Source organism: Micromesistius poutassou (assembly GCF_964030765.1).
Source record: "Micromesistius poutassou genome assembly, chromosome: 23".
Taxonomy (NCBI): domain Eukaryota; kingdom Metazoa; phylum Chordata; class Actinopteri; order Gadiformes; family Gadidae; genus Micromesistius; species Micromesistius poutassou.
This window is the reverse complement of record NC_140293.1, coordinates 7,152,172-7,169,628: the sequence shown is the minus strand read 5'-3', so window position 1 is coordinate 7,169,628 and position 17,457 is coordinate 7,152,172. Positions and strand designations below refer to the sequence as shown.

General features: G+C 47.4%; 3 protein-coding genes and 1 non-coding gene across 4 annotated transcripts; 2 read left to right on the top strand and 2 right to left on the bottom strand.

Annotated features, from left to right (window-relative positions):
• Positions 1–1,191: 1,191 nt before the first annotated feature.
• Positions 1,192–5,763, top strand: LOC311368458 (NLR family CARD domain-containing protein 3-like; the record flags this gene model as incomplete). Its single annotated transcript, XM_084487264.1, has 6 exons — positions 1,192–1,513; positions 1,717–3,439; positions 3,619–3,702; positions 3,987–4,070; positions 4,535–4,612; positions 4,753–5,763. The coding sequence occupies 6 exons, from the start codon at positions 1,192–1,194 to the stop codon at positions 5,078–5,080; spliced, it is 2,619 nt and encodes an 872-aa protein (XP_084343390.1). The 3' UTR covers positions 5,081–5,763.
• A 708-nt stretch (positions 5,764–6,471) lies between these two features.
• Positions 6,472–6,545, bottom strand: AC3HAE_038999 (transfer RNA isoleucine (anticodon AAU)). Its single transcript has one exon. It is a non-coding gene; the product is annotated as a tRNA-Ile (tRNA).
• Positions 6,546–6,847: 302 nt separating this feature from the next.
• Positions 6,848–13,382, top strand: larp7 (La ribonucleoprotein 7, transcriptional regulator). Its single transcript, XM_084487626.1, has 13 exons — positions 6,848–6,930; positions 7,478–7,685; positions 8,199–8,299; positions 8,415–8,498; positions 9,034–9,198; positions 9,983–10,091; positions 10,196–10,789; positions 11,127–11,277; positions 11,426–11,526; positions 11,647–11,798; positions 12,121–12,280; positions 12,404–12,495; positions 13,059–13,382. Exons 2-13 carry the CDS (start codon positions 7,478–7,480, stop codon positions 13,134–13,136), a joined length of 1,995 nt encoding a protein of 664 aa, XP_084343752.1. The 5' UTR covers positions 6,848–6,930; the 3' UTR covers positions 13,137–13,382.
• Positions 13,383–14,440: 1,058 nt separating this feature from the next.
• On the bottom strand, positions 14,441–16,362 carry LOC311368440 (stabilizer of axonemal microtubules 1-like). Its single transcript, XM_084487245.1, has 4 exons — positions 16,250–16,362; positions 15,822–15,995; positions 15,538–15,638; positions 14,441–15,450 (listed from the first exon to the last, which is right to left on the bottom strand). The coding sequence occupies exons 1-4, from the start codon at positions 16,252–16,254 to the stop codon at positions 14,447–14,449; spliced, it is 1,284 nt and encodes a 427-aa protein (XP_084343371.1). The 5' UTR covers positions 16,255–16,362; the 3' UTR covers positions 14,441–14,446.
• Between the last annotated feature and the right edge of the window lie 1,095 nt (positions 16,363–17,457).

Below are 17,457 nucleotides of genomic sequence, written 5' to 3'. Positions count from 1 at the left end.
TCATCTAAATCTTCCTCCTGGTCTTGAGGAACTCCTTGCACATATCTAAGCATTGACCCTGCATTCAGAAATACAAGAAAAAATACTCAAGGATTGTACACTGAAATACAGTTTTGCACCTTGATTCAAAAACAATATTACATATTAATTACAGGTTTATGTAAGCCAATGTGTAAATCACTGATGCATGACAACATTTAAAACTATTTTACCTTTAAGACAATGATTGATGGCTCACAATATAAAAAAATCTACATAATTTGAAAACTATGAATGTGAAGGGAGGGGGATCTACATAACTAAGATTTCTTTATTTTCTTTCAAATTGTAGTTTCACCTGCAGATATCGCCCAGCAGATGCAAGGTTTCTCAGAATTCATGTTACCAGGAGCCATTCTCCATTCATCAACTCATTACTTTAAAGTATCATCTGTAGCATTACGTTTTCCACTACAGTACACAATTGCATAGTCGTTGGTTCACAGTACACATGCATAACGTCATAACGTAGGCCACATAACAAACGCCAAATAAACGTCCTGAAATGCAGTAGACCTATATAAGTAAACTTGGCTATACTTGGCTGACGACTTCTGATGGCTAAAACAATATAGGAGCTAACGTTAGTTTGTTGACGTTAACGGTAACGTTAACATTACCTGGCATGAGCATAGACATTCATACAAGGACTAAATTACAGAATTAGCCATTTTTATTTAAAACATTGTCTTACCTGCCATCGACGTGCGTGCATCATCTCGCTGTCTCTTCTTTTTTCTCTTATCCGCCCCCGACTCTTGATGCCTTTTCGAGGCCATGTCCAAACACAGGTGTCTGCCAAACTTGAGAATGATCTAATCGAACATACCACTGGGATGTGGGGGAGGGGGGCACCTGATTTTTTTGGTGCCCCCCCAGACACTTGGTGCCCTATACGCGCAGTGCGTGTTCTGCGTGTGCGGAGCGCCGGTACTGATTCCAGTCATCATTCAATACAACCAGTTTCACTGCATTGCCCTGCCAAGAGCTACTTCCTCATTTTTGTTTCACAGACACAGAGGACTTATGGCACACTCTCCGCTCCTCATGAACAACAAATACAGAAGAATCACTTCCACCCATCGATGATGCCAATCGGTCAGCACCCCCTGCCACCCCAATAAGATCGCATTTCAGATATTTTGATGGATAATGTGCAAGATGGTGACAGCAGGAAAGGATGTGGCTCGATCCTGTTTGAGTTTAATCCGGTTGAAGAGAGTTTTCCTTGTGGACACACTGGAGAAGCGGATCGATGCCCTGCTGGACGTTCTTCTGTCGAGGGAGGTTTTCAACCGGGACGACCGGGAGGACGTGCTGTGTCAGTCAGGGCCGCGGGCGAGGGTGAGAAAGGTGCTGGACATCTTGGAGTGCAAGGGCGAGGAAGCTGTCAACATATTTCTCTGTGTTGTTGATCAACCAGAAACACCAAGTAGTGTTGTGGGCAAAAGCAAAGACCAGCCGCTGTCTTTGGGTATGTAAATGAAAGTGAAAGAAAGTGAAATGTGCTTTACTTGAATTTTATTTTGTTCTTGTACTCATGAGTTTATTTAATTCCAATATTTATGCCATACCTGTGAAATACTGGTACAATATTTATTCTGCGGTTTCGACATTGTTAGAAACCAAAACTATTTGAAATCTCCTGCTCATTGTCAGATATTTTTCTTTATTCAGAGTGCAATCAAATAAAGCAGAAGCACAGGGAGGTCCTCAGACGAAGGAGTGAGAGCATGCTCTACTACAACACCCGCCATGGCGAGAAAATCCTCTTTTCCGAACAATACGTCAACCTTCTGTTGGTCAACGGACACCAAGGCCTGGACATCAAACGGCACGAGATCCTAGCCTATGGACGGAAGCGGCTATCTCTGCAGCAGAAGTCTGCAGAGCATCGGCGAATCACACCCGCCCAACTCTTCTCCACAACCAACGGAGCCCGGCCTGTCAAAAAGATCCTAGTGACAGGGGTGGCCGGAATAGGAAAGACCATCCTGGTGCAGAAGCTACTGCTGGACTTTGGGAATAACAAAGATAGCCTCGGCTTTGACTTTATCATCCACATGACCTTCAGGGACCTCAACCTGGTGAACAAGCCTGTGAACCTCCGGGAGTTGGTCTTGCGGAAAAACCGTCACTTGGCCAAAGAGCTGGACAACATATTGGCCAATGAGGACAAATTGCTCATCATCTTCGATGGATTTGACGAGTTCAGACACTACAGGCGCTGCGACATAGATGCGTTTGTGTGTGAGCCGGACGACTACGCTGAGGTGGAGGAGGTGTTCACCAGCCTTATGTTGGGGGAGCTCCTCCCAGACACTTCCATCATCCTGACGAGCAGGCCCACGGCCATCGGCCATATCCCAGTGGGCTGCGTGGACCGCTTTGTGCTCATCGCCGGCTTCTCCCTGGACGAGATCCAAGACTTCTTCTGTCGCTACTTCCAGGACAAAGGCCTGGCGGCGAAGCTGTTCAGGGTGGTGCGAGAGAACGAGCTGATGTTGACACTGTGCTACATACCGGCGTTCTGCTACATCATCTGCTGCATTCTGAAAGAAAGCAAAGACCTCACCGGGGACACGCCTCGCACCATGACGGATATTTATGTGCAGTATTTGGTGGCCCTTCTCCGCACTCACACCCAGGAGAGAGGGAAGGCCTCCAGTGCTGATCAGGGAACGTGCGGTGGGCTGCAGCTCTCTGACGCAGTGCTGAAGCTGGCTCGGCTGGCCTTCCTCAAGCTGATGGATCAGCAGACACTGTTCTACGCCAGTGACCCGGATGTGGCCCCATTGGAAGGGTGTCCCTTGGCCAGTACCTTCCTGGACAAGATGGTGGCACAGGAGCCCGGCTGCACTGAAGACGTGTACTCCTTCGCACACCTCACGGTTCAGGAGTTTTTTGCCGCGGTTTATTGTGCCATGACGGACCAACCGCTGCCTGATGTCTTACAGCAGGACAGCAGCACCGGCGAGAACACAGTTAAGGGACACTTGGATCTGTTCAACCGCTTCCTCTCTGGGATCCTCTCTGAGCGCAATACCAAGCTTTTGGCAAGGCACGTGGGGTTGTCTTGTGACGAGGGCAAGGCTGAGACTTATCGCCAGAGGATGGTCAGCAACCTCAGGAGCCTGTGCGAAAACGGCATGCACATCTTGAATAGTTTGCATTGCCTTTTTGAGCAGCAGAATCCTTCCCTGGGAGAGCGAGTGAAGGCACAGACCCTGCGACTGAATGTCAGTGATGAAGCCCTCTCCCCAATAGATTACAACACCATCCAGTACTTCCTGAAGGCCACTGCGGGGGATCTCTCAGAGCTGGATCTGACGGGAACGGACGTAAGTTACGAGGCATTGAGGGATCTCATGCCTCACTTGGTCAAATGCAAGCAGCTCTGGTGAGTTCTGAGGTATAATATTCTTATTAGATGCAACAATAGTGATTTTCGACATTTTGACTGATATTTATGTTTAGTCATTTAATTTCCATTCTGTTTGTTTTGTCCTTTATCATTGTTCCTCAATTTGAGGGGATTCTAGAATAACCTCAGCAATTACTTAATGATTCATTTTTCAGGATTGGGGAAAACCCTCTTGATATGGACACGATTCAAGTCATCGCTGATGTGTTGCAACAGTCAGACTGTTTTACCCATCTCGGGTAATGTTGCCATCACTGCTCTTGTGTGCTTTGTTGTAGAAATTATCTTTAGAGAGTAAAACACTTGAAACATCTTGTTGAAACAGAACATTGTAGTGGATTGAATTCCACTGAATGAGAAATCACGCAAACACATCCAAGCTTATCTTTTGATTGTTTGAGCTTGTAAAATACTTTTTTAAACATAGAGGAACTCTACTTCCTTTTTTAAGTTCCTCAATATCGTCTCTCCTTTCCATTTACCTAAAACGATTATGATGCTGTGTCAATTACCATGTTTTTAGAATCGGATGGGCAGATATTGGTGATGAAGAACTACTGGTGCTTTCCAATGCAATTAGACAGAAGAAAGTACTCAAAGAATTATGGTAAAACTGGTTTGTCATGATGCTGTGCTTTTTTTTTAGAAAGAAAACCTATTTTCAAATGATGATGATTTACGAATGTGTTTATCATGACTACAATTTCCAAATTGTTATACATTTTAGCAAGTCAATGGATACCACACCTTTTAATGAAGCTCTTAAAGGTCAGCACTTTAATTGGACTGCATTTAGCAATCAAAAATAAAACATCACTTGAAACAATCTGATACCGCATTAGAGGATTACAATCAAGCAATGTATAATCTATATCTTCACCCCTGGTTTGTTGTAGGTAAACTCAGGTCAGGGGTTTGGAATTAAGGTTAATCAACATATAGGCCTTAGTCCTATAGGGAATTCAGTACATATTTGAACATGAACCCTAGATCTTTTAATCCATTTATTGTATTAGTTCCTCCGGTATTTTATTCTATCATCCGATGTGACCTTTGTTTTCTCTATGGTAGGATGGAGGGGAACAGGGTGACCTGCAGAGGTCTGCTGTCGCTCAGTGACCTGACCCCAAGCCCCCTCAGTAAAGTTGTGTGAGTTCAACGGCAACAATGTAGACAATAGACAACAACAATGAGAATCATCATTTTTCCATTGTTGTGACGCCTGATGCGCTGATGTTCATTGATGCGTTTATCAAATCCCCCCCCCCCACACGCACACACGCACTCAGCGCCATATGGAACGACGTGACGGACACGGAGGTGCGGTCGCTGCACTCGCACGGCGCCTACGGGGACAGTGTGACGGTGGACTTCTCGGAGGACGAGGTGTGGGCGGGGTGGGGCCAGTGGGTGCTGAGGAGGTGCTCGGTGAGCAGCAACGAGAAGCTCCTCACCGTGCTTCACAAGGTGTGCAAGATCTCCACGCACTACCTGGAAACGGCCTGGGCCCACACCTTCTACAGGGACCTGGGAGGCCTGGTGAGGAGCCGCGTCGAGCAGTGCACGGAGGAGGACATGAGGAAGAGGCTGGAGAAGTTTGTGGGCGTTCTGCAGTGAGGGAGGATGCAGGCTCTCACACCAGGGGGATACCCCCCCCCCCCCCCGCCAGGGGGAGGCCGTCATGACGTTAACTGTCTTATTGGTCGCGGAGCAGACCCCGTTCCCCAGATGTGAGGATGGAGAATCGCCTGGGGTGGCAGTAACTCAGGAGGTAGAGCGGGTTGACTGGTCACCGGAAGGTTGCTAGTTTGATCCCCTAGCTCCCCGAGTGTCGGGGTGTCTCTGAGAGAGACACCTCACCCTGACTGCTCCTGACGAGCTGGCTGTCGCCCTGCACGGTTGACACCGCCGTCGGTGTGTGAATGTGTGCATGAATGGTTGTAAGTCTCTTTGAATAACAGCGTCTGCTAAATCCACTAAATGTAAATGTGAATGTCAATTTGTCAGAAAAGGGAAATGAGGGTTGCCTACTCATGAGCTGGTGTGATGGAATGCCCCAGCAGCCACACCGGTCATGTGGGTGATGTTCTCACAGACAGGCATCGTCATCCACCTCATCGTCATTGTTGTAAATATTATTGTTTTTTTCACGTTTCATAAACATCCTCCATCCATGCATGTAGGCCATAGCATTGTGTCAATTAATAATCAATAAGGCTAACAATTAGGCCTGCAAAAATACATTTTTTTAAAAGACAATCAAAAACACTTTAAACTGTGCAGTTTAAAAACACTTTCAACTGTACACTTTCTGACCGCGCACTAAGTTTGGAGCCTGTGGTACCTGCACTATGTGTATTTTGTGTCTGTGGTTTGTTGTGAAAAGAAGAAGTTGTCAAATATAGAATTTATGTAAAAACTAGAAAATGCATTTCCTGCAGAAACTGCGTTGAGTGCTGTGGTGCAAAGTGAGGTTGGAAATATGTTTCAATAAAGCAACACAGATTAAGACGTAAAGAAACGTTTAATAGCTTAAATCAAGTGAAAAGGTTTGAATATAGTTCTAAAGTGTAAAGTCTAATTGGATTAAACACTGTAAACATACACACCATTTTAAAATGGCAAATAGTTGGAAACAAATAAAGTGTAAGAGTTAAACATATAGCTAAAATTATTTATTACGTTTGAATACATTTTAGATGAAATATAGAATACCGAGCTGTTGTGACAAAGTGTGAAATGGATGTATCAAGTCAGTGTAAGAAAGGGTAGGAGAAGAAGTGTGTGTGTGAGATCACTACAGCTCACAGACACAGTAGTAAGGTGTGTGCATGTTTCTGATATTGTCCACCAGGTCTTGGCTCAGATCAGCATGCCTGTCTCCATCTACTGGTGATGCAAGAGGCAGCATGTCCGCTCGTCTTGGATGAGATACACATTTTACCAACAGCATTCCATTTGTGCCCAATTCTGATTCACAGACTGCATTTTTCATGTGAAAATATTAATGGCCAGTACGGGTATCGAACCCGCGACCTTGGCGTTATTAGCACCACGCTCTAACCAACTGAGCTAACCGGCCACATGTGATTTCCCGCCCATTCTTTGAAATTAATTTGTTGTGTTTTTTATTTCTTGCATTAGTATTAACTTTCTTTGATTCACTTGTGTCCGCTTCTCTCTTTATACTTTTGTAATTTAACTTTTAAGGACATGGACAACCGTCCAAACTCTCCACCGTCACAGGAGGCGGGACTGGTCCGTATGACATCGCCCACAGACAGTGTTGCCAGATTGGGCCAGATTTCCCGCCAAATCTGGCCCAATCTGGCAACACTGGCCACAGGGGCGGGTCTCTCCCGATGACGTATTTAATGCGCGCCGCGGCAACGCCGCTCCTGTGTTTTGGTGTCTTGATCGTCATGAACTCGTTCGTCTCCTAGAGGATCGATACTCACCGTTTATCGGTAAGGGCTGAGAAGAGTGAGAAAGATGTCGTTTTTGTTGTGCACTCTTGACCAGACTTAATTTGTTAGTGTTTTGTGTTATTACTGTTGCGTTCGTCACACAACGTCAGTTTAGCGCTCAAATCAATCAATCAATATATATATTTTATATATTTTTTTAATGCAACAATTTAGCATTTGCAAGCAGCTCGAATTGTATGATGTGGATTTTAAAAAGTCTAATCTTGGTGTTGTAATTTCCTCAGTACATAACTAGTTGCTGCAACTATTACAATAAATGGGATATCACCAAAAGAAAAACACAAATCCAATCCAATATTCAGTGTGCAAGTGTGTTTTGTTAAGTAGTCCAACCTAATCTTAAAGACCTAGATCAGGCTCCAATACAAGTGTCTGCAGTGCAAGTAAATGTCAGAGCAATCCTCCTGAAACAGCAGAATGGACCCACTAAGACACTGCCTTGATATGAGGGTCTCGTCTGTAGCTAGATGAGCCCAAACTAGAGATTGTTGATGTCACTTCACTGTAGCCCCACCTCCACCCCCAGATGATTGACACGGAGCGGAGGCCCGCCCCCGGGCAGGCGAAGCACATGGACCCCGAGAGTAAGAGCAAGGAGAGTGAGAAGAAGAAGAGGCCTCGGGTCAAACAGCTGCTGGCCGACATCAAGAAGCAGGTGGACTTCTGGTTCGGGGACGTCAACCTGGGCAAGGACCGCTTCATCAAGCAGCTCATCGTTGACTCGGCGGATGGATGTAAGTCCTGGCCGGAGGCGCAGAGCTCTCAGGTCTATGGGTGTACAGGAGTTCTCAGCCTGAGGTTGGTGGGAACGGTGTGGCTTGAGAGTCCTGGCTTGTAAGCGACAAATATTAGCGGATACATATCTGCTGATGGAACAATTATTGTAAATGATTTGAAATGGCTGGCGTCTTGCTTACACCAAGAGACGCTCAAATCAATCTCAGCCACGAGCGTACAACAACTACTACTTCTACTACTAGATCTACATTTAGCAGACACTTTTATTCAAAGCAACTTACAATAAGTCCATTTGTCAGTAGAAGGAGAAACGACAATATATCTCTGTCAGTACAGTAAGGATGTTCATAGAATCAAGTGCCAAGCTAACAATATCTAGGTTAACCCATTCCCCGTATACAACAAAGATAGAAATGATAATTTTACCTAAATAATAAGTTCTACTACTACTAATAATAATAATAATACTGAGGGCTGGCAATAAGTACTAAATGTGTCGTGTTCCTCAGACGTGGATATTTCTGTGTTGACGACCTTCAACCGAATGAAAAAGCTGACGATGGACACCAAGCTCATCGCCCGGGCTCTGAAGAACTCCACCGTGGTCGAGGTACTTTAGAGCAGATGCACAAAGTGGGGAAATGAATCGATGGATTACGAGACATCCACCATGTATGAACAAACCTGTATATTCAGCCGTGCTTTTCTGTCTTTATTTTTTTTAGGTCAACCTAGAGGGGAATAAATTAAGACGGCAACACCCGATCAGGGACACGACTAAGAACGTGGACAGCTGCACCGTCTATGTGGTAAAGGCAATCGTGTTTTGCACATGACTGTCACACCTGCAGCACAAATTGTATAAAGTATGCGTACTTATGCTTAACACGTTGTTGACACTGCAATGGCATGGCATTGTAAGACACTTTGGATAAAAGTACTTACTGAAAGGCATCTCAACTAAGCTTCAGTTAGTTTCTTTTAACAATGTCTATATTCCATAGAGACACGCGATGACTCTACACACTAGGGGAGGCATGAGGCTCAAGTAGAGCAGGTTGGCTGGTAACCAGAAGGTTGCTATTTCGATCCCCGGCTCCTCTGAGTGTCAAAGGTGTCCCTGAGCAAGGCACCTCACCCTCACTGCTCCCGACGAGTTGGCTGTCGCCTTGCATGGTTGACTCCGCCGTCGGTGTGAGAATGTGTGCATGAATGGGTGAATGTTAGGCAATTTTGTAAAGCGCTTTGAGTGGCCTGGTTAGAAAAGCGCTGTAGAAGTCAGTCCGCAGTCCGTTTACCATTTACACACAAAACTTTTCAAAAACTCTTTATTTTTTTTCCCAGGAACTTCTGCCGAAGAGCGTGACTCATGACTGGGTCGAGAAGGTGTTCGCCAAGTGCGGCAAGGTGGTGTACATCAGTATCCCGCGGTACCAGACCACCAGGGACCCCAAGGGATTCGCCTTTGTGGAGTTTGACAAAGAGGAGGAGGCGCAGAAAGCCATCGAGGTAGAACCACCGGTGCCTCCATACTGGAGAAATAAGAATATCTTTAAAGTAAAGACTGTGGCTGTGCTGTGATCACGGCCAGGGAAACTCTGGGGCAGAGATTTGTAGGATTGTAGGACCGTAACCTGAATGGGCCTTCAGGTATCTGGTGTTGTGTTGACCACTCTTTGTGTAGAAGAAGAAGCTATTCAGGTCCAATGGGGCTCTGATATTAGCCTGAATATCCTAAATAAAGCATAGAATAAATTTAAATCAAAAGGCACTAAGTGCTAAGATCACTGCCTAAACTACTAGGGGTGTAACAATACACAAAAGTCACGATTCGGTATGTACCTCGGTTTTTAAGTCACGGTTCAGTATGTTTTTCGGTACAGCAGTTTTTATTTTATTTTTATTAAACAATTTGATTTTCATTTGATTTATTAAATTGTATCAAACAAATGCCTTACACAAATGGAAAGACATCAAATACAAGTGAGGATTAAAACGCAATAAAGTCCAGGACTTATTTCCATTGTGGTCCTCAACACAAAACAGCAGAACAAGACAAGACACTCACAGAGTGTGTGATAATCAATAAAAACTTTATTCCAAAAAAGTTTTTTTTTTTTTTTCCTCTCTCGGTACGTACCGAAATGAAACGTGCATCGAACCGTCAGACCCGTACTGAAAATTTTTGTTACGCATGAGTGTCGTTACACCCCTATAAACTACACAATGTAGGACGGTAACCTCAATGGGCATTGTCTCCCGGTCACCCATTGTATTTTTCCATCTGACACAGCTCCTGAATAACCCCCCCGAGGATGCCCCAAGAAAGACGGGCATGTTCCCCAAGATCAGAAACAAAAAGGGGGTCCTTATCCAGACGGAGGACCCGCGCCCCCCCCCAGGTACCCCCCCCCACCCGGTCCTCCACGGTCTCCAACGACTTACAAACCGACCAGCTGGGATCAAACTCACCCCTTCTCTCTTTCTCTGTGGGCATCTCTTACAGGAGAGGAAGAGGAGAAAAAGAAGCAGAAGAAGAAGAAGAAAAAGAAGGATAAGGAGGCGGCCGCGGCGGCGGCCGCGCGGGTGGAGGAACCCGGGGAGCCGAAGGAGAAGCCGAAGAAGGAGAAGGAGGTGGAGGAGGAGATGGAACCGCAGCCCCCCAAGGGGAAGAGGAAGCGGTCAGAAGGCGAGCTGCCGGAAGACGGCGCCCGGAAGGAGAGCGCCCCGGAAGACGGCGCCCGGAAGGAGAGCGCCCCGGAAGACGGCGCCCGGAAGGAGAGCGCCCCGGAAGACGGCGCCCGGAAGGAGAGCGCCCCGGAAGACGGCGCCCGGAAGGAGAGCGCCCCGGAAGACGGCGCCCGGAAGGAGAGCGCCCCGGAAGACGGCGCCCGGAAGGAGAGCGCCCCGGAAGACGGCGCCCGGAAGGAGAGCGCTCCGAAACAGTCCGACAAGAAGAGACGGCGCTCCCAGGCAGGAGCAGGGGAGCAGGGCGCGGAGGTTGAGGAGGAGGAGACGCCGGCCAAGCTGAGGAAGACCGGCGAGGAGCAGGCAGAGCAGCAGGAGGAGCAGGCGGGGGTCAGCCAGATGGACGTGAAAGGTGGGTGTAAAGGGAGAGAGCGAGAGCGCGCGTGCCGTTAATATTGTGATGAGCTAATGAATGTCATGTGCAGGAGTCATTTTCTCCCACTGCCCCAGGTGAGAGGAGGTCACTGGTATCAAGCCTTGAAACACCTGCGTCTTTTCATTCCAAGTTTCATGCAGATTCTAAGAGGTGTGCATTCCAGGTTATGTGCAAACGGCTTTGTGCTAAAGTGACACCAAAAACCGACGGCCTCCTCTGTGTGGCTGATCTCGCATGTGTCCGGGTAGGCATCGTGCAGCAACACCATCGTGGTGTCGTTCCGGAGCAAACGTCTGGTGTGTCCTCTTCACAGCGGAGCCCCCTGAGGGCGAGGCGGGCGGGGCCGAGGTCAGGGCGGACGGCGAGGGGAAGGGCGACGGCTCGCTGCTGAAAGCCAAGAGGAAGCGGAAGAAGAAGAAGGAGAAGATGGGCGACGAGGTCATCCCGCTTCGCGTCCTCTCCAAGTAAGCGCTCGGGGAGACGTCTCTTTAGCACGCGGCAGCGCGAGGGGGTGCTCATGGGGGAATGATGTTCAGTTGAATTCGGTGGGCCGTGTGTCTCCTCAACACCTTGTTGTTGGTTGTCTGTTTGTTGGCGGTTCTCCCCCTGAAGGAAGGACTGGCTGGGTCTGAAGCAGGAGTACCTGGCCTTGCAGAAGCGGAGCATGGCCTCGCTGAAGAAGTGCATCACTAAGATCGACCACCAGGAGCAACGTGAGTTGCCCCCCCCCCCCCCCCCCAAAAGAGACTGCCTCCATATGAAGCCTCTCAAAGTAGGTCTTCACTGATTGTTGGATAAAGAATAAAATAAATAAATACATTTCCTCCATCTAGCTGGAAAGAAAGTGGCTTCAGCTGAGAAGAAAGTGGATCCATTAGAGAAGATGGAGAAGATGGAGAAGGAGATCACTGGACCCCAGTTCACCAGTGGAGTCATCCTGAAGATCACAGATGCCAAACCGCTACCAGGCAGAAAGATCATCAAGGTAGAGTTTATTTATTTTACTGAGCTTACATTTGACACTTTTGACGTGTATTGCAAGGAATTAGTCTCCAAATATGTAATATTATAACAAGTCTGTAAGGCTTTCAACAGGGCGTACAATGAGGAACAATGTTCAATGCAATGACTTGTCATTCTCATTTATTATATATATATATATATATATATATATATATATATATATATATATATATATATATATATATATATATATATATATAATATAATTTTTTTAAATTTTTTTTAATGAACTGCATTAAATGCAGTGATTCCATACCAGTGTCTGTGTTTTCTCATATCAACAGGACGCTCTCTCTAAAATATCCACGGTGGCCTACGTGGACATACTGGAGGGAGACAGTGAAGGTCACATCCGCTTCCAGACCCCCGAGGAAGCCCAGGCCGTCGTCAGCGACCGCTCGGCCGTCACCAAGGAGCACGGCTGGACGCTAGACCTGCTCTCCGGTAAGAACCGGTTCCTCCGAGATGCAAAGATCTATCGGTCCCTTCAAAGTCTGATTGCTCGCATGTTTGTTTTGGTGGAGTGTGGGCATTGATGACCGGCTCTTTTTTTTATTATTTCTTTAGGGGATCATGAGCAAAGGTATTGGCAGAAGATTTTGGTGGACCGCCAAGTGAAGTTGAACCGTCCGAGAGAAAAGAAACGAGGCACAGAGAAGGTCGGTTCTTACAATTCTGAAAAATATGAATTCAATGTCTGGTTGGAAATGCATGCAGGTGATATCTCCTGAACACTATCTCTATTGTTCGTTATGTGTGTGGGCGCTAATTATACGGTGGGCAATGGGATTGTCTTTGTGCGAGAAGGTTTCAGTCATGTGTTCGGTTCAATGAAACAAATCAAGGCTGCCATCGTGGTACATAAAACATTCTAGATTATCTCCTTTAAAGGGGTGATATTATGCCACCATGTATGAGTGTGATCAGCCATTACAAGTTATCGTTATCCAGCGTACATCTAGGTGGACACGCCCACTCGTGATGTCACTAAAACAGAGGAAAAGGCAGATTTTCAAACGGCTTGTAATGGCTAATCACTCGCACCTGGTGGGACAATAATCACCCTTTTACCTGTTCACCGCATCTTAAGAATACCGGTGCTTTAAATACTTGACGTGTTCTTGTAACATCGTTTGATATTTCAACATAAATGTTTGCCTTTTCCTAACCGGCATCTAACATGTCACTCCCTGTTGTTGTTGTTGTTGTTGTTGTCTGACAGCTCATCTCGAAGGCGGAGAAGATCATCAAGGCCCGGGCCAAGGAGGCCAACAAGCACATCCACTTCCAAGATGTCTGACGCAGTGTGTCGTATATCCCCCATTTTGTTTTTAACTTGCAGTTTTATTTTGGTTAAGGGGCGAAAAGCCAAAGCTAATTTTAAAACAATTTGGAATATCAATGAACTTTTTGTGACTCATGTTTTCAGGGTCGTACATGTTGTGTATATATAAGATACTGTGTTGAGAAAGCACCCAATTTCATGGTTGTTGAAAAGTGTTGTTGTGTTGTTTTTTATAGCAATAAACGTAAAACATCAGATGTATTATTGTGAGGCAGTGACTGGTTTATTAAAGTGTATTTAAATACGTTCTTTAAACTTATTTGAAAAGTCAGTGCAAAAGTGCAAGCGCTGATGATGTGCATTTTAAGAATAATTCTCGAAGTCAGCTTAAATACAATAGTTGAATAGTTTGGTGTTAATAATTTAAATAACACGACAATGTGCAGTATTGTGGTCTATAATACAAACTATTTTCTTCTACAATACAGTGCATTTGAAACGTCATTTTAATTGCTCAACGTCATTTTATGACGCGGAGGTTGTGACGACCTCCTGCTCCCCCCTTTTGGGTCATAGCTGCCACTGCAAGGTAGTGATGGATTTCAGGATTTGTTTGCTTGAATCAGTTCGCGTCGGTCAGTTCGCCAAGAAGAATCGTTCGGAATCGTTCGTTCAGTCGCGTTTCCGGTAGCGGTGAATCGGTTCTCAGCTCCTCCCTCGTTCTCATTCAAACGAATCACGATGCATGTTCTCGATTTTTAGATAGCCTCACATTCATTGTGATTTGTGTAGCCTATCGTTGTTATTTTGTAGGTCATTTAAAGTTAGTGTTCTGGAGGTGTTGCCTCCGTTGGCTTAATTGGTTGTCAGTAACTGGGCTTTTTGTTGAACAGTTTAAATTGAGTGTTTAGCTATGCTAAATATTGGGGAGAAATGGGCTATTGGTAGATTTATGTCTTCTTGGTTCTGGTTGTTAACCTACCAGTTCACTGTTGCACTGCCTTGTGTATCACGTTGTAGCCTATTCTCCCATTGTGTGTGAAAGAGCACTAGTAGCCTGTTATCCTGGTGCCTCGAATTTGGATTGTTTCTTTTGTAGCAGCTTTGTAGTTCTTTGCTGCTAAAGGTAGCCTAGCCTTGTGTTACTTTAGCGCCCATACTATATAAACAAAAGGGGTCAAAGGTCAAGAGCTGCAGTGAACCACTCGGCTGATTTATTACTTATTGCATCAGTAGAGAGACGTTCCCTGAGCCGCGGCCTGACGTCGACCGCGTCTGCATCACCTCCATGACCCTCCTCCTCCTCCTCCTCACGGTGACGACTCCTATTCCAGGCCGCACCCTGCCCTGGCCACGGCTCTCTCCGCGGGCGCCGTCCTGTACATCCTGCGCCCCCCAGGGTCCACCGAGTGTAACCTGAACCCCGGGGGCCCGGTGGCGCCTCCGCCGCCGTCCATCACGGGGCCCCAGGGCGCCGTGAAGCTCGACCGGTACACAGAGTCCTTCTCCATGGGGGGCCCGGTGTTCAGGGGCCCGGGGCGGGGCTTGCAGCTGAGCGAGCGCTGGGCCGCCTTGGGCGTGTAGGAGGCGCTCGCCGTGGTGGTCCAGGCGAAAGGGCCCCGGGGCCGCTCCAGCTGCTGTGGGGGCGGGGGCGGGGCGGCGGCGGCGGGGCGGGGCACCGTGGTCCAGGCCCTGAAGTCCTCCTTCATGGTGGACCTCAGGGAGGACCTCAGGGAGGACTCCGCGGACTCCCGGCCCCGTACCCAGGTCTCCCTGTCGGGCCCCTCCGCCGGGGGCCCCGGGAACCCGAAGTCGGCGCCGGTGGTGGAGAGGCGGGCCATGTCCCCCGCCGGGGCCCGGTACTCCCGGGTCCTGGGCTGGGTGCGGGGCGGGAGGGGCCAGGTCCGGAAGCGCTCCCTGAACTCCGTGGTGCCGGCGAAGGCGGCCGGGTTTCTCTCCCAGACGGCGGCGGGCTTGAAGGACCGCGCCGTCTCCGAGGGCCGGCCCCTGAAGTCAGCGTGGCTGGTGTAGACGCGCGTCAGCGGGGGGCCGGGCGGGGGCTGGTAGGGGGGCCGGCCCGGGGTCCTCCGGGGCTGCACCGGGTGGGACAGGTACTGCGCTCGGTAGTTTGTGGTGCCGTCGAAGGGCGGGACTTCCCGGGCGGGCGGGGCGGGGCTGCAGCTCTTCCTCACCGGCGCCGCGGGGCTGCGGCGGCAGAAGCTGTCCCTGCGGCCCGTGGCGTTGGCGAACGGCTCTCCGTTGACTTTGAGGTTGTCACACGGGCGGAAAGGGTGCACCCTCGCGGTACTGTCCCACGCCTGGAAGTCTTCTGTTAGAAGGACGATAACATTGTTTTTTTTTTTAGTTTATGTACAAGCCACAAGCCGCTACGCTACACACGGCACGGCGCACCTACCTGTGTACACCGAGTGAGACGCCATTTCTGCCTTCAGAGGAGGGCGTTCGTCTGTCTGGGTTCTGAATGGTGTGTGGGCTCTCTGGTTCCCGTAGTTTGATCTGTTGACACACGGTTCAGATCAAGTCACCACGTTCATGGTTCACTTGGCATTACTCGTCCAACAGACTCTTGTCTATCATGAAGTCTTTTAGATAGACCAATTCGTAACCAGGCTTTATTATGCAATACAAATGGTCCTCAATTATTCATCAGTATTAGTTTAAAATTGTACGAGCGCCTACCTCCGAGTGTACCTGACCGTGGGCTCTTCTGTGGGCTGGCCGGCATCTCTGTGATTTCTACCGGGTTGAACAGAAGGTGAGCAGAGCCCAACTTTTCCCTGGTTCGCTGAGAGCAGGATGGCTGACACCTGGACAGGTGGCTTTGGTCGCTCTATGTTCTCGCAGTGGTGCTTTCTGAAACCACACACACACACACACACACATCGGTAGTTCAAGACATATCGTAAGCCCTGCGTGTTTTCATAGTCTAACAATCGCGTGTCTGATTGTTATCAAGGACAGACATCAAAAAGGATTATCGAATATTGGAGGCTGTACGTTTGAAGACGTGCACACACGGTTGATCGCGGTTCCTGGCACGCGTTTCACACTTTCTGCCCGGATAAATCGCTTCCACAAATGGCATTATTTTAAAAACATGCGCTCACCTCATTCATGTCGTAGCTCGCTGTAGTGTAGGCCTACCCCAATCGTTCGGGCGGCGGCGGTCTGACATGTCAACGCTTATTTACTCTCACTGCTGCGATTCTTCAGCGGCAGAGGGCAGCTTGGTGAATAATTGAGGACCAGTAAGAACACGAGTCGTGGTGAACGTAGTGCTTCTAAAAATACACCAGCGCGTCTGTCTCCTCGCTGCGTGATGCCGGACGCAGTGGACGCAGCTTGCGGTGATGAGGGCGCATTCAATGTATGACATATTGGCGTGATTAAAGATAATGAGTTCATTAGATGTACGGAGGCGATGCATTTGTGTTGCATTTCATTGGGTGTTTGCTGCACATGTCATTTTACAATTCATGACGTATAATTTGTCGTGCACCCACAGCTGCAGTTTTGGCAGACACACTAGATCATGATCTCTCTTCGCTAACTCACAAATCATCAGTGGGATAAAATAAAACAATCCCGACCCTGCTGTAATCTCATCATAGTGATCAACACGTGATGGTAATGCGTTGTTTATCTCGGGTAACCAAGTGTGGAACTCTGCGGGGCGACGATTGGGAACGGCCCACCTGGAGGTGACTCTCCACCTGGGGGTGGAACTCTTTAAAAGTCACTCCACCTTAAAGTTGCTCCACCTAAAATAACTCCAACTTAAAGTGACTCGACCTTCAATTTAATTAAAACCATGAGCCTTTCTATTGAAGTAAAAAATAAAATACTAAATACTTTTCCACGTCCACTTCAAGGAAAATATTGTGTTTGTTTCGTATTGACTAACTCATATTTACCTCAACTTGATTAAAAATAAGCGATTCCAGTAATTAATTTAATACATGTTGTGTCCACACGGGGGCGCCCGTTGACAGCGTGGGAGACAACCGTCCGTCAAACAGAGTGATGGGTGTTAATATATATAGCCTAATATATAAATTATAAATACATATCATGAAACCTTTTGTTTGTTTTCTTCCTAAAACTGTTATACGGTATTTAATATAGGGTTTATTAGCCTACCACGCCATGTGTTTAACCCAGTACCTTGAACCAAGCAAAAAGTGAAATAAATGGTTAAAAGTGGTTCCATGTATTTCTTGACCATACATCGGGGCTTCCTATACTTATACTATATAAGTTATAGATATAATTTATAACCCCATGAAACAAATACGTTATTGATTCTTGCAACTTA